Source organism: Sebastes fasciatus, chromosome 24 (genome assembly GCF_043250625.1).
Source record: "Sebastes fasciatus isolate fSebFas1 chromosome 24, fSebFas1.pri, whole genome shotgun sequence".
NCBI classification, from domain to species: domain Eukaryota; kingdom Metazoa; phylum Chordata; class Actinopteri; order Perciformes; family Sebastidae; genus Sebastes; species Sebastes fasciatus.
In genome coordinates, this window is record NC_133818.1 from 16,147,275 (window position 1) to 16,162,314 (window position 15,040).

Consider the following 15,040-nt stretch of genomic DNA (forward strand, 5'->3'; position numbering starts at 1 on the left):
TTACTAATTTAATGTGAATGTAGGCTTGAACCACCACCCCACCTCCGGCCACTGCGCAGAGCACACCCTAGACCAGTCTGTCCAAGTGCAGAACCCAACTGAGTATGTGTGGTGTACCTGGGAGCTGCTCATCTCCAGACTCTGGATCAGTCGGTCCCAGCGCTGGGCGAAGCTGTCCAGTCTGGCCTCCAGTTTGCTGGCCACCTCTTTGTTCTTGACGCTGCACAGCAGGTCCTGACTCATGGAGCACAGCTTGTCCATGGTGGGACGCTTCACCTCCAGGTCTGCCTTCACCGTCTGGTGGGATATACACACAGACACAAACAACACCGGATGGGGATTTAAGCTTCTATTCCTCCTGTTTGCTAAATGAAAGAGACAGCGGATCTGTTACAGGGAGACTCACAGCAAGACGGCGGAGGCAGGACACCATCTCTGACTGGTCCTTCACGTTGGACGTCTTGATGGAGCGAACCAGCTCCTCCTTCTGAGTCAGCCAGGAGTCAAATAGACACTGTGAGGAGAGGAGAGGAGAGGAGAGGAGAGGAGAGGAGAGGAGAGGAGAGGAGAGGAGAGGAGAGGAGAGGAGAGGAGGATAAAGAAGCGCAGAGGACAGGAAGAGGAGAGAAAAGAGGAGTAGAGGAGAGGAGAATAGAGAAGAGGAGAGGAGAGGAGAGGAAGATAAAGAAGCACAGTGGAAAGGAAGAGAGGAAAGAGGAGAGTAGAGAGGAGAGGAGAGGAGAGGAGAGGAGAGGAGAGGAGAGGAGAGGAGAGGAGAGGAGAGGAGAGGAGAGGAGAGGAGAGGAAGAGGAGAGGAAAGAGGATGAGAGAAGAGAGGAGAGGAGAATTAACGAGAAGAAACAAGGAGAAGGAAAGGAAGTGAGGAAAGGAGAGTTGTAGATGAGGAGAAAGGAGAAGAGAGGTGATGAGCAGAGGACAGGAAAAGGAAAGGAAAGAGGAGAGAAGAGAGGAGTGGAGAGGAGAGGAAACAACAAGGGGAGAGGAACAGAAAAAAGAAGATGAAATAAGAGGAAAGGAAAGATAAGGAAAGGGGAGAGGAGAAATGGAGAGGAGAAAAAAGGATGAGCATAGGTGATGAGGGGAAAGGGAGGGAGAGAAGAGGAGAGAAGAGGAGACGAGGAAAGTAGAGGATATTGGATGAATGCAGAAACAAGAAGATGGATGGATGGATGGATGGATGGATGGATGAAAGGCAGAGGGGGAAGAGAAGGAGAATAAGGAAGAGAAAGACATGTTATCATGTGGGAGGCGGTGGTCTCCTGTTGGTTCAGACACTCTTGACTGCAGCCTCCTCTTCCTCCTCTTCCTCCTCCTCAGGCCTACTGTCTGTTACAGCATCTCTCCCTCTGCTCCTCTCAGAAGGTGAATATTTCTGCTATCAGTGCACGGACAGTTCATCTGTAACCCGAGCCCGCGGCGCTAATAGCTGAACAAGCATTTAGCCAGAGAACGGGGGAAAATTGAATTCAATGTATTTCCTGATGTTCTGAATAATTAATCAAATTAAATTAGCTTCTTATGGATGTCTGGAAGCCATCGCAGCCAATGAGACCTCATTATAAAACACAGTGGAGAGGTTATTGCATGATGAATCTCTACTTATCTGTGTAACTATGATCAAATAGGTCCCTAGTCGCACATTTCAGGCACATTAGGCACAGGTGCAATGTAAATATGTACAGTATGCACGGACACGTTTAAACTCCTGCACACAAAAACTGAATTATATAGATTTTATTATAGAATTATTGAACAAAAATATCAGAAAAAAATCTTAAAATGTCAGTAATTTATTTTAATAAATGTATAGTGATAAAACAATATATATTTGAGTTGATTCCTCTTTAATGTAACAGCATTAAATTGTCCATTTTTTTTAATAAATCAAACCATAAACAAAGGGTGACTATGACCCCGAAAGGCGACAAAGCAGATCCAGTTTTGGGGCTTTTAATTAAGGCTGATCAGTTAATCGTGTATAATCCGATGTTGTGATTTTCCCTCAATTATTAATCACAGAACACGAGCAAATCGGATATCACAACACATTTAATTTCCTTTACAGACTAAGCTGTGGCTAAAAAAAAAATCAACTGCAAAGAGGCTGATGAAGGAAAGAGGAAAGATGATCATCAAAAAGAGCATCTAATTAATAATTCTGATCAAAATATACTGTATATTTATGCTGTTAAGTTGTGGGGTCCTCGCTTGTTTTAGGATGAAGGTATACAATGTTTTGTGAAAAAAGACAAATCCTGCATTTGTGCATTTTTTTGCTGTTAAAATCGGAGAGAAATATATGATTTTTTTTAAATGATGCAATGCCGATTGGTCGCTCCACCACTGTTGTTGCTTTCTGAAATATCTCAAAAACGTATGGATGGATTGCATTGAAATTTAGTGTAGACATTCATGTTCGTTGTGAACTTTTTCCTCCATTTTCGTACAAATATCAGAGATATTTTCTTATTATTTCTATTGTTGATAGCAGGTGTAAATGGAGTTTAAGATCAGCATGCTAACATGCAGATGTTGAGCAGGTATAGACCCGTTTTTCTATTAGTAACCATGATGATGTATTTTGTGGGCATGACATTTTTAATATGTAACTTTCTCTCTAATTAGCACTAAACATAAAGTACGGCTGAAGGGAATATCACATATAATGTAAATAGAAAGTGAAATATAAACTGTATTTCTTACACTTGTGCAGTGCAAAATTGTATTCTAAATTTTATCTGACGTTATTATGAGACTTCAACAGTCTGAGTTCGACAAATTAAGCGGCGTCTTCCAAAGTTACAGACATATTAGCACAAAATTCCCTCGTTTTGTCATCATCCTTCCATGAATATGAAGTCGGTTTCAGCCTCAAATGTCTCTTAAAGCCTGCAGAATGTGGGAGTAGACACGATCTGGATGATCTAATCTCATTATACATGCAGCAAATACTGCTGTGATCCTGCCTCAGCTCCACACCGCACGCACACACACACAAACACACACACACACTCATGCTCATACCTGTTCATTAGTGAAGTGCTGCCATTTCAGTAAAATCTCCTGAAGCAGTATCCAGCGTTCTTCTGTCCATCTACAAATGGCTGCCCAGCGGTCACCGAGCACCTGCACACACACACACATATATATATAAATAATATATTAATGTCTACATTAGCACAAAAATTCCTTTTGAGTTATTTCCCCTGAAACATTTTCATCATGTTGCCTCAAAGGCAGATGGATTCACATCTTCACTTGCCAGTTCAATTTGTTTTTTGCTGCCAAAAATGCGGTTTGATTCTCCTTCCTCTCCCTCCCAGAGGGACGGGGCTGATCAGGATTGTGGACGGGCATGTGATTCAGAGAGGACGGGGATAGAATAGGTCTTTATTCTTATTCTGTCCAAGTTAATGGAGTTCATTGACCGTACAAATAACAAACAATGATGATCAGGAGTTTTATGATGATCAGATAAAGCAGTGGTTCCCAACCTGGGCTCATAATCATAACAACACACTTACATATTTTTTGATAATTAGTAGGCCACATTCTGTTTAAAAACTGAATTTCAGCACAAATACAGATAGAAAATTCAGTGACGTTTTACTTTAACTTTAAAATGTACTTTCAGATTGCACTATTTCAAACTAACTTTTTCAAAGACAGTCATTCACCACGAGTTCAGATGTTTTTCAAAGTAAAATACGGTGAAAAGACTGCACTTATAGAGCACTTTAGGGACAAAGCGCTTTATAATATAAATGCTCCTCATTCACCCATTCAAATACAAATGCACCAATGGCTGAGGAGCTGCCATGCAAGGCACTGGCCTTGAAGCAATTTGCGGATCAGTATTTTGCAGGAGGCGGGGATTGAACCCCCAAACCCTGGTTCCCTAAGCCCTTCTGGTTCCCTAAGCCAAATTCGGATTTGGAGACCCCACCAATCTGGGTTAGGGTGAGGGTTCAACCCTATCTCAATATCACAATGGTTTTAAGACAAAAATTAAGATTTTTTGTTTTCATAAATAACTGTATTTATTATTATATAAATAAACAAATTGGTCACTGAAATTGTTGGATTAAAAGTGTTTCAGTTTCACTACAATTTACACTTTTATTAACAAATGAGTGCCGCCGGGCAGATGAAAAAGTGTGAGAAAGAGTGTCACAATGGTGAAAAGTGTATTTCTTTCTTTATTTTTTCTCATTTGTTACATCAATGCAGAAAATGTATATACATTTTTTTTTTTAGTGGGCGACCAGCACCCCCAAAAGGTGGCGCCCTAGGTGACTGCCTATATGGCCTATGCCTTGAGCCGGCCCTGGATAAATGGATGACTCGCTCTACACCCTAAAATAGATATTTCAATGCTATAAATTCAGCGGTATCTAAATTTAAACATTAAATATTCAGTGATGACTACAATTTTTTTTTAAATTTAAATTCTATTTAATTGTTTTTCCTGTCTTTTGGCCGTATTAGGTACGTTTCATTATAATCATTTTACTTGGCCTACAGCTCTGAACACAGTATGCGTATTAAAGCATGTGGGAGTACTGACACACACACACACACACACACACACACACACACACACACACACACACACACACACAGGCTGTGAGCTGTAAAAGTGTATTTTCCCTGACTCCATTGTATCGGCATATTGGCAGCAGGCTGTTAGCTGAGTAAAATGGGAGAGACACTCTTCCGTTCCATTTAACTGGCATAGACAAAACCCACAGTGTGTCCACTGAACAAAGTCATCAGAGTGACAGAGAGACAGAGGGGAGGGGGGAGGGCGGTGAGGGAGGAGAGGAAATGAAAAGACAATGAGATGCAGAAAAAGTGAGAGACAAGCGAGCGGGTAAAGGCAGACTTGGAGAGAGAGGCTCAGCAGGTTAATCTTAAGATGAATGGCCTGTAATTAATCAAGTGACAGTTCAACAGCGGGGAGAAACCAGGGAAGGCACCTTCTATTTGCATTTTTACATTCCGACACACACTGCTCTCTCTCATCTATTTATCTCTCTTATCTTGTATTTAGCAATAACCCGCACTGCAGGAAACAACGCCGGCTAAAGTCAAACACAGAGTTGCATTAGGTTTCTAATGATGTTAAGCGTGTGTTCTGCATTGTAATTGCTTAATATGACACCGTGAATTCAAGATACCGCAGCGGCATTTTCTTTCTTTTTTGCTTCTGACTGATAATCTGCTTTGAGAAACAGAGCATCTTCCTTTTATTCACATCTCCTCAACCCTTTTTCTCCCCCGAGGAAGAGCTTCAGTCGCATCCAATTATCCAAATTTCTTCATTTCCTCTTCGCGCGTGTCGACACCGACGCCCAAATCTACATCAGCTCGCTCGATCGCACCTTCCCCAAAGATAACAGATTGACCTTCCCGAGACGAAATCACCATGACTGCCCCGTTTCTCCTCGCATCAACTTCCTACTTTCCACTAAGGCAGCCCTCCATCACAGGTCATATCATATGCAGCTCAGTGTAGACGCTTCAGCACAACCTTCATCTGTCGTTTGACATCGCTGCTAAAATGCTGCCACTGTTAATACGTCACCGATCTCTGCCTAGTTCCAAGTGAACTCTGATGAGGTGAAAGCAAGGCAGACCGACCACAGGACTCTGTGACAGTAGCAATATGAATTCAGCATGAAATCAAAAACTAAATTACTATTAAGTTTTCCTGATTGTCAGAAAGTTAAAACAAAACCCGTCCAGTCAATGAGTTCCCTGTCAGTCCATACCATTTTACCTCTGGGTTCATTTATGATAGTCAGCGTGAACACGACACAAATCAGAACTAAAAGGCAACAATATATTAATAATAATAATAATACCTTGCATTTATATAGCGCCTTTCAAGAAACTCAAGGACACTTTGCATGGAGGTAGGGAGACAAAACATAAAGCAACTACACACCGGTACAGAAAAAGAAAAGACAGCCGGATAACTGCAGTTATTAATGAAAATAAATATATCATGTCATCTTGAATATATTCCAGCAACCTGTCCTAAAATCTCTTTAACATTATAAAAGAATATACCAATAACTTACGCCGGCGGCTCTTTTATTGGACGTTTCAGTAGACAGGGTGGTACAGATGATCAAGGCAGCACGTGTCTGCCTTGTTAGCATTGTGACCCGTACAGACCTCTGCTAGCAAACACACTGTACCTGCCTCGGAGATTTCAAACAAATCTTTATACGTACAGCGTGATCACTCAGGTCGTGGCTGAGGATCGGACCGTGCAGCGGGATCACTCAGGTCGTGGCTGAGGATCAGACCGTGCAGTGGGATCACTCAGGTCGTGGCTGAGGATCGGACCGTGCAGTGTGATCACTCAGGTCGTGGCTGAGGATCGGACCGTACAGCGTGATCACTCAGGTCGTGGCTTGACGATCGGACCGTACAGCGTGATCACTCAGGTCGTGGCTGAGGATCGGACCGTGCAGCGTGATCACTCAGGTCGTGGCTGACGATCGGACCGTGCAGCGTGATCACTCAGGTCGTGGCTGAGGATCGGACCGTGCAGTGTGATCACTCAGGTCGTGGCTGAGGATCGGACCGTGCAGTGTGATCACTCAGGTTGTGGCGGACGATTGGAAATAGTGTGAAAGCTTCAACATGGAGAAGCATGTTGCAGTTAAGGCTAGTGTATTAGAAAGCAGTGGGAATCAGTTTTAATAGATTTCGGCTTTATTGTGTGCAGTGTATGGGAGTTAACAAGGGGAACTAAGGCCCATACATCAGACGCTAAGACAAGCGTGGAGAATTAGCCTCACAAACAGGCAGCGACGTCTGGCTCCTGGTTGGAGTCTGTGTGATGATAACTTACAGAGTAAACAAAATCAGCAGAAAGCTGCAACACACACACATGCGGCACCAGCACATCTCGCTGGCAAGGTCTAATTACTGCGCAACACCAAAGACAAAACTATCTCGCGTTCAATCTATTTTCCCCGAGAAACAACAGCCCGAGTGTGCTGAGCCTGCTGAGAGAGAGATTTTTCTTCTCTTTTTTTTTTTAAAAAAGAGATGAATATTAGCCCACAGGGTATTTTATCTTCCCCAACGCTCTGTGTGATCAGCGAAGTGTGTGCTATGTGAGCATGTTTAACACAGATTTTAGTCTAGGGTGACAATGTGTGTCCTCACCTGAAGTTTGCTCTCCAAAGCAGCGGTGGCGCTGTCTCCGCTGGTCTCGTCCACCACCACCACCATGTGGGTCAGAGAGTTCACCCTCACCTGCTCCAGCTCCAGGTCCTCCTGCAGGAGCTGCAACACAGGAACACACACAGAGTCTCAACGATGGTGACTTCATGACAGAATGTGGCTGGCAGCAATAGAAGCTGAACTGCGTTGGTTTCCTATAAGACCACAGGAGTTCAAGTCATAGTCAAGTCAGCACACTGACACACTGACAGCTGTTGTTGCCTGTTGGGCTGCAGTTTGCCATGTTATGATGTGAGCATATTGTTTTATGCTAAATGCAGTACCTGTGAGGGTTTCTGGATCAATATCTGTCATTGTTTTGTGTTGTTTATTGATTTCCAATAATACATATATACATATATTTGCATAAAGCAGCATATTTGTCCACTCCCATGTTGATAAGAGTATTAAATACTTGACAAATCTCCCTTTAAGGTACATTTTGAACAGATGTGCGATTAATTTGTGATTAATCACAATTAACTGTGGACAATTATGCGACTAATCCCGATTAAATATTTGAATCGATTGACAGCCCTACTTCTTACCTAACGTATGTAACTTGGTGTAAATGATTTATGTTCACACATGCAGATTTTCCGTAATCCCACACCACATTTTTTTGCATTGCACTGGTGATAGACGTCCTTTAATCTCTCGGCACTTTTAAATTGATGGTTCAACTTCGCTCAATGTTCACACTTAAATTGACATTAACTTTAAAATTTCTTTCAGATTTGTAGTTAAGCTGTCACTTCTTTCGGTATTTTAATTTAGATGTTTTAACTGAACATTTTCAGCAGCAGCGCGCACATTAAACATTTTCTTTTTTCAAGTGTCATCATAATTTAATCAGTGGAATCGTTTTTTTCTGTTAACAGATTGATTGTTTAGTGTAGAAAATGTCCATGCTGGATTGTGTACGAGAAGAAACACATGGAAAAAAGCTGAATTAAAGATCCCCCCTAGGCACAACAAACAACCTTCTTCAGGTAAACCCTGAATTAAAAGAAGAGAAGAGGTTACAAACTGTTGTCTTAATAGCTATAAAAACCCAACATGTAATTAGAGGTTTGTCAGTGAGCAACTCCCCAGTTTCTACGAGTTTCCATTTTTCAATTTGTATACACACTCCGACAAAAACTACCAAATTGCTACCGCAAATGGAAAAGGTAAATTTGGCCGCATTGTTCTCAAAGCTTCTCTGAAAGCTTCCATTTCCTCAAAATGAGATTGTGCAGCAGGGGAATCGGTAGGACACACACACAAAGCACCTGATTCTACTGTGTTTGTTTCTGTGGCAAACCTGTGATTTCTAAGTGAATGTCAGCACGTTGTATTTGGTGTCCTCGCTATCGGGGTAAAATTGCACAGCAATATATGATTGGTGGTGATTCAACCAAGCTCGTTTTCTATTTCAGCTCTTTTCAAGTGGCAGACAAGCTGAAACAAAAACATAACTGAACCCACTGTCAACACATCCCAATCATCAGCGCTCCCAAATTGAAGCCAGCGTACACTTGAGTGTTTATCAGTGGATTTAATTTTTAACAGCTTCTATGCGGTGGGGTCTGTTGTTTCACCTCAGCCAGAATCACACTGCAGGTTTGTTGTGTTGAATCTATTTGGACAGTAAAACCTCCAAATCAAGTCAACAGTTTGCAAACAGTTGGCTAATTTGATGCTTTTGAAGTTGTCAGATATCTTTTAAAACTGCCAAATGAACAGATGCAGTTAACGCCGTTTGCAGAGCGCAGCCTCACACTGCTGAACACACTGCAATCTATTATATATCTGTTGAGATTGATCATTCTTAACCTTGGAAACATCAAAACAACTTGACCACATTGAAGTAGCTGGAGCTTTCAGGCCTTTCCCAGTTGTCATGGAAATATAGATGTTCACATTTGAAGGACTTCTCGTCGTTGTCGGCATGACCCATTCAAATGTTACAATATCAAAAATAAGGACATAAGATCAATACAGCAATAACGTATGATTAAAGTGATGATACAGTACTCTAAGTTGCCATACTGAACATTATTATACATGTACATCATCTTGGATAATATACCTTTAACCCATTTGTGACCGCGGCTGACATTTGAGAGAGGTTCTTATATGTATTTGAGAGTCAGTAGTTATCTCAATAAAGCAAGTTCTGAGGTTTAATAGAAGCAAACAGACATATTTCCACCATTTTTGGAAAAAAAACAGTAGTCCCATGTGCCCAAAGACTAAATATAGTATGATAAGAATGATGCTGTATCTCAGAAATTACAAGGAGCACAATCAAGTATATGTTATCTATGAACTCATAACAAGTCTAATATCAAAGATATGCACACATATGCAGTGCAAAAAAATATTTCATATTGAAAAATTTAACACAATTTTAGCGTTTTTCCTTATTTTTCCTTTTTCATATTAAATATAGTCTTTGGATTAAAATGGATTAAACTAGAAAAAAAGGTTGCTCTTCAAAATTTTCCGTTGAAACATTTATAATAGTTGAAATACCGAAAGAAGTTGAAGTGGCAGTTAAAATACAAGGGTTGAAGTGGCAGTTTTAAGTGTGAGCAGTGAATGAAATGAATATTCAAGCATTGAGGAGTTGGAACATGAAGTGTTAAGGGACAAATTGTAGCGGAGGGGTCAGTTGAAGTGGTCCTGAGAGGAATAAGTGCCAGTTGGAGTGTGTAAACTAAAAGATGTCAGTTGAAGTGTTGGCATAAGGGTAGGCATTGAAAGTAGTTGAAATAAATGGCGTATGAAGAGTGTGAGTTCAGGGACTAAGCAGAGGAGAGGAAAAATATATTTTCAGTTCAAAAGTGAAGATCTGAGGAATCAGTTGAAGCTTTGAAATGAGATGAGGTGTGATTAAAGAGGCTCTTATTTTTCTATTGTAGCTTCCTTTTTTTTAATTATTCTCCAGTCCTTTCCTTCAAATCATAAAAAGATATCACAACTTATTGGATATAGCCTCGGAAAACTGTTATTTTGGTAATTTTGGCAGCAGGGACGTCAAAACAAACACATTCCCCGTCCCTGAAAGTCAGCAAAGCATTTTGCAGCTTTCTTTTTCTTTCCCTGTGCCAGTAAGAGCACATGAGAAAATAGCTGAATATTTGCTAAGCTCAGCTTTCAAAGAATGAAGACTATGAAGGCATGGATGGATTACTGACCACTGGCCCACTGGGCACAGACCCAGCAGCCGAAGGGCTGTAGTACATCTTTCTCTTTGGTATTTTGTATAATATGTGGAGAGAAGTGTCAGTATGGCTCTTTTGCTGCAGGAAAGGATTAGACAGCCTCTCTTCTCCAACATAAACAATGTAAACTGACAGTTTTTAACCAGCAGTAGCACTGATTAACCTGCATAATATCAGTGAAAAAGACCAGCAGGGTGGGAGGCTGTGCGATAAGGGGGGAATTTATGCATCTTGACCAACTGTCTCATAATCTGCCTCCTCGTTATCATACGTCAACCCGCTCTGCTTCTATCTACATGAGAACATATGGAATATACAGGATGGGGTCAGGCAGCGATAGTATCAGCTTTCCTGTCGCTGGCGTAATTATGAATCATCACCTCGAACATATTGCTTTGTGCATTTGTCATCAGGAAACCGAGACTCTCACACAGCCTTGCTGTGTCATACATTACCAGGTTTAAATACCTACAGCTGTTTAAAACATCTTACCATTCCACTGCCTTTTTTATCATTTATTTAATTATTTAAATTGAATTACAAAGTGTATAAGGGCTTAGAACATTATGATATATGATGGCCATTCTCATGCTCTATTACGTCTCATAAGTTGTTGCAGCAATTTTGGGGTTGATTCCATTTCCACCCACATGCAAGTGTTGCGCAATAAAAAGGTTTTATCGAATTTTGGGTCATGTCTAGAAGGTAACCCCCAAGTTGCGAAAAGTTGTGAAAACTCTCGCGGGACTCGCTGCCTGACGACCTTATCCTAACCGTAACCATTCAAGGTCAATACCTAACCTTAACCATCGAGCAAGAGTTTCGCAATTTGAGGGTTACACAACCTGAATTTTGCCGTTTCCATACAGTTTATCTAATGTGATACTTCGAAATGCTCATAAAATAACGTTGATGGCAATATGGTTATTGTAAACTGCTTAAGCTTGACAGACTCAGCAACTGTAACTAAGGAGGATGGGGCTTAGCAAACACTCAGGGAACAGGGTCCTTTTAGCCAACCCGTTCTCACTCCCAACTCATCAAATACCACCGTTTGGTCAGCGCCCCCTCGGCATCGGAAACTGAAGCACGGAGGCACCCTTTAGCAACAGTATATGACAAACCGGGCTTTCAACTAACTCCAATGTAAACCCACCCGCGGCGTTATTCAGAGGTCAGAGCAAGTGACGTAGTATTAATAGCGTCAGAGTCGGTTCAGGGCAGGAGGGAAGGGTGGTGAGTGGGTCAAACAAACAAGACTTTCAACCAGATGGCTAACGCTGTTCGTGTCCCGTGTGAAACCAAAAGTAACATTGACTTATTTTGTCACGTCAAGTGACTTTGGTATCGTCAGTCTCGTGAGCCACGTGAGTACTTAGTAGCCTATGGTCAATCCCGCGAGCCCCGTGTGTCACTTGGGTAGCTAGTCAATGAAGTTAATGTCAACAACGACCTTTTCCTAATCCTAACCAGGCGGTTTTGTTGCCTAAACCTAACTTCCTGTGAAAACAGAAGTTTATTTTGAAAGGACACTATGCATGTAACAAGCGCATATTGACACGCCGTCCCCGGTCCATCCGAAAGTAACGCTAAAGGGGTACCCCGTGCGTTGGTCTCCTATGCCGAGGGGCGCTGACCAAGCGCCGGTATGTGATGAGTTGGGAGTGAGAATGTATTGTTTCAGCTTGATAACAACACCTGGATTAGTTAAGGTCACGTTTTAATAACAAGGCTCCAGCCAGCAGCTGCCCACCTTGTGCTCTTCCACTTGGTGCTTGACGTCCTCCAGGTCAGGACCCAGTGGTTGAGCCCCCATCCTCTTAATCCGTGCCTCCGTCACGTCCAACCAGTCTGTGAGCTGCTGCAACTGCTGGTGCTGCAGGTCCATCAGGACCTCGTGGAGTCTGGGGGGGGGGAGACAGTTCAGTGAGCTGTCAATCATGTGTTGATACTGTGGCGGTTAGCCCTCATCAAAAAGAGTGTAGCTCAAGAACAGTTCAGAAGGGCAGATGAAGGTCTGGTTAAACATGCTGATTTAATTGTTAGAAATGGTAAAAACCACCTCTCCTGTTCTTTTAATCCACCCCCGCTTTATACCAGACCCTTGCTGTATTGTCTAAGTGGTATTTGGTAGTCCAGGCCATGTCTGCACAGCTTTGTGCTTGAATCAACAAGATTATCAAAGAAGATAGCTGAACAGTTAATTAAATTTGGCTTGGTGTCAGTTAGCATTGGATTCACCATAATTAGAAATGCCGCTGTTCTTTGTGTCCATGAATGCCGGCCACTGTGGGGATCTTCATTGTGTAAAAAGAGATGAAACTTTATTCACGGCCCTAAATTAAGACTGAAAAAAGCTTGTGAAACCATTTGTGTGTGTGTGTGTTTCTACATTTCTCATTGGGCACATACATTCTGTCACACTTCTCCTAAAGTTCTTTGATCTTTTTCAATGTCTCCTGGTTTATACTCCCAAATCTGTCTTAAATACCCTTGACTCTATTACTTCATCGTATATTTGGAATACTAAAGCTCCTCAGATTGTGATAAACTCTCACTCTCTATTCAATTAACAAGACTAAGGGTCGACAGCCGATAGAGCGCTCCAGGGATGATGTATTTTTGTAGGCCAACCAGGAAGTTAGCATCGCCCTGGATTCCCTTGACAAAAAGCCAATGGGATTTCACCATTGGGTTTTGGATTATTGCAGAAAATAAGCTCTGTGGAAAACACACGTTTGTGATACTTTACATGCATCAGCAAGATAATTTTCACAAATGAACATAACTTGAATGCAATCGCCAGACGTAAAAAGCAAACGTTAGCCTATGGATGAACTACACCATGGTCGCATGAGCACATATAAGTGAGTATAAACAACGAGGCTGGGAATTTCATTAGCTTTGCAGGGATTTGGTTATGAAACCAAAGTATTGGACAAATTGAAATTTTGACGTGATGACTTTACACACTAATCACACGTGGTGGAAAATATGATAATTTTGGGGTCTTGGGCGGCTCGCTGGCGCCCCCTACAAAGATGGAAAAATTGAGCCCCTCGTTCGGGTTTCACCTACATGTATGAAATTTGGTAGGCAGATACAACATGTGGAGACGCACAAAAAAGCTTCTTGGAGGTATACCCAAAACCCAACAGGAAGTCAGCCATTTTTAATTGAATGTGCCATTTTCCCCATTTTTAGCGTTTTACTGGCTGTGTACTTCAACAAACTCCTCCCAGAGAATACATCTGATTGACTTCAAATTTGGTCAGTACCATCTAAAGACCTTTGCGATCAAAAGTTAGCAAACATTTGCGTTTTCATGGAACATTGGCGACGTGGCGTGGCAGCGAAAAAAGTGCCTTTTGCCATAAAACAGGAAATTGTTGTAACTTCTGCGTACTTTGTCAAATCGGCTCCAATTTTCCCGATTGATCCTGATAGAAAACATGAATAACCGTACCAAATTCCACGGCAATACATCCAGCAGTTGTTGAGATATTTCAGTCTGAACCAAAGTGGCACACTGACCAACAGAAACCTAAAAAACCTTTAACAGAGTGTAACTACCTGGTCTGTCTCTCCATGCTAGACACTCTCAGGTGCTCCCATCGGGAGTTCAGGAGGTTCATCTGCTCCCTGACTTCCGAGTCCTCCTCTTCGCTCAGGATCCCCTCCCCCAGCAGGGCAGCGCCGGCCCGGAGGACCCGCCCTACGCTGCCTTGGTGGGTGGTCAGCTCCACCATGTAGCCCTGGTGAGTGACAGAATGAAACATTTCACACACATACTGTATTCACAACAATTCCACTCATTCTGCCAAATTCGTCCTCCAAAGAAGAGGAGTGCCTCACATACTCCCACTCAATGACCCTCATTCATTTTAACTGCTCGCAAAATACATTTCCAGCTTTCACTTCAGTGCTATTTCCTCCAAGCACTTATATGATCCTTCCAGGGTCTCACATAGCACAATGGTCAGGGTTAATTTAATTCTGAGAGCATACAATTCAATAGTAAGCCAGTGTTCCTGTAAGTCCACATCCGTGAGAGTTAATTCAACACTTATATACCACCTTTACACCTTTTGGGTCATCGGATTGTAATCAGATCGATTGGTCAAACCAACGTTCAGGGACGCATTGTGACCACATTGAACACAAGTGTAAATACAATTGCGCTTTCAATCCGCATACAACAACTACGCGGGCGGAAATACGTAATCTTCGGCAACTGCCATTGCAGCCGTTCCGACTAAAGTATAAAAGCAAAATTTGGCAATTCACATCGCAACCGAGCCATTTATGAAGCAACGGCTAAGCAAATCAATAGCACAGTTTCACGTATGGCTACCTTTTTTTTTTATTTTGGACCCGTGCAAACTAGAGGAGGATCTGACGTTCGGTTGATTGAGCTGTACAGACCGATCGGCTCTCAATGTGGACACTAGAGACACATATTAATACCAGGTGTAAATTTAATCATGTCTAGATTAAGGCTGTCAATCGATTAAAATATTGAATCGCAATTAATAGCACATTTTTAATCTGTTCAAAATGTA

General features: G+C 42.0%; 1 protein-coding gene across 5 annotated transcripts in view; it reads right to left on the reverse strand.

The window, feature by feature from the left end:
* dmd (dystrophin) overlaps positions 1-15,040 on the reverse strand; it is a 308,168-nt gene that overhangs the window by 145,338 nt on the left and 147,790 nt on the right. For all 5 annotated transcript variants that reach the window (XM_074626944.1, XM_074626943.1, XM_074626939.1 and 2 more), the window contains exons 13-18: positions 14,052-14,233; positions 12,232-12,382; positions 7,210-7,329; positions 3,046-3,147; positions 407-514; positions 118-297 (exon numbers count right to left, since the gene is read on the reverse strand). In XM_074626944.1, coding sequence (XP_074483045.1) covers positions 118-297; positions 407-514; positions 3,046-3,147; positions 7,210-7,329; positions 12,232-12,382; positions 14,052-14,233 — 843 coding nt within the window. The remainder of the gene's footprint in view (positions 1-117; positions 298-406; positions 515-3,045; positions 3,148-7,209; positions 7,330-12,231; positions 12,383-14,051; positions 14,234-15,040) is intronic.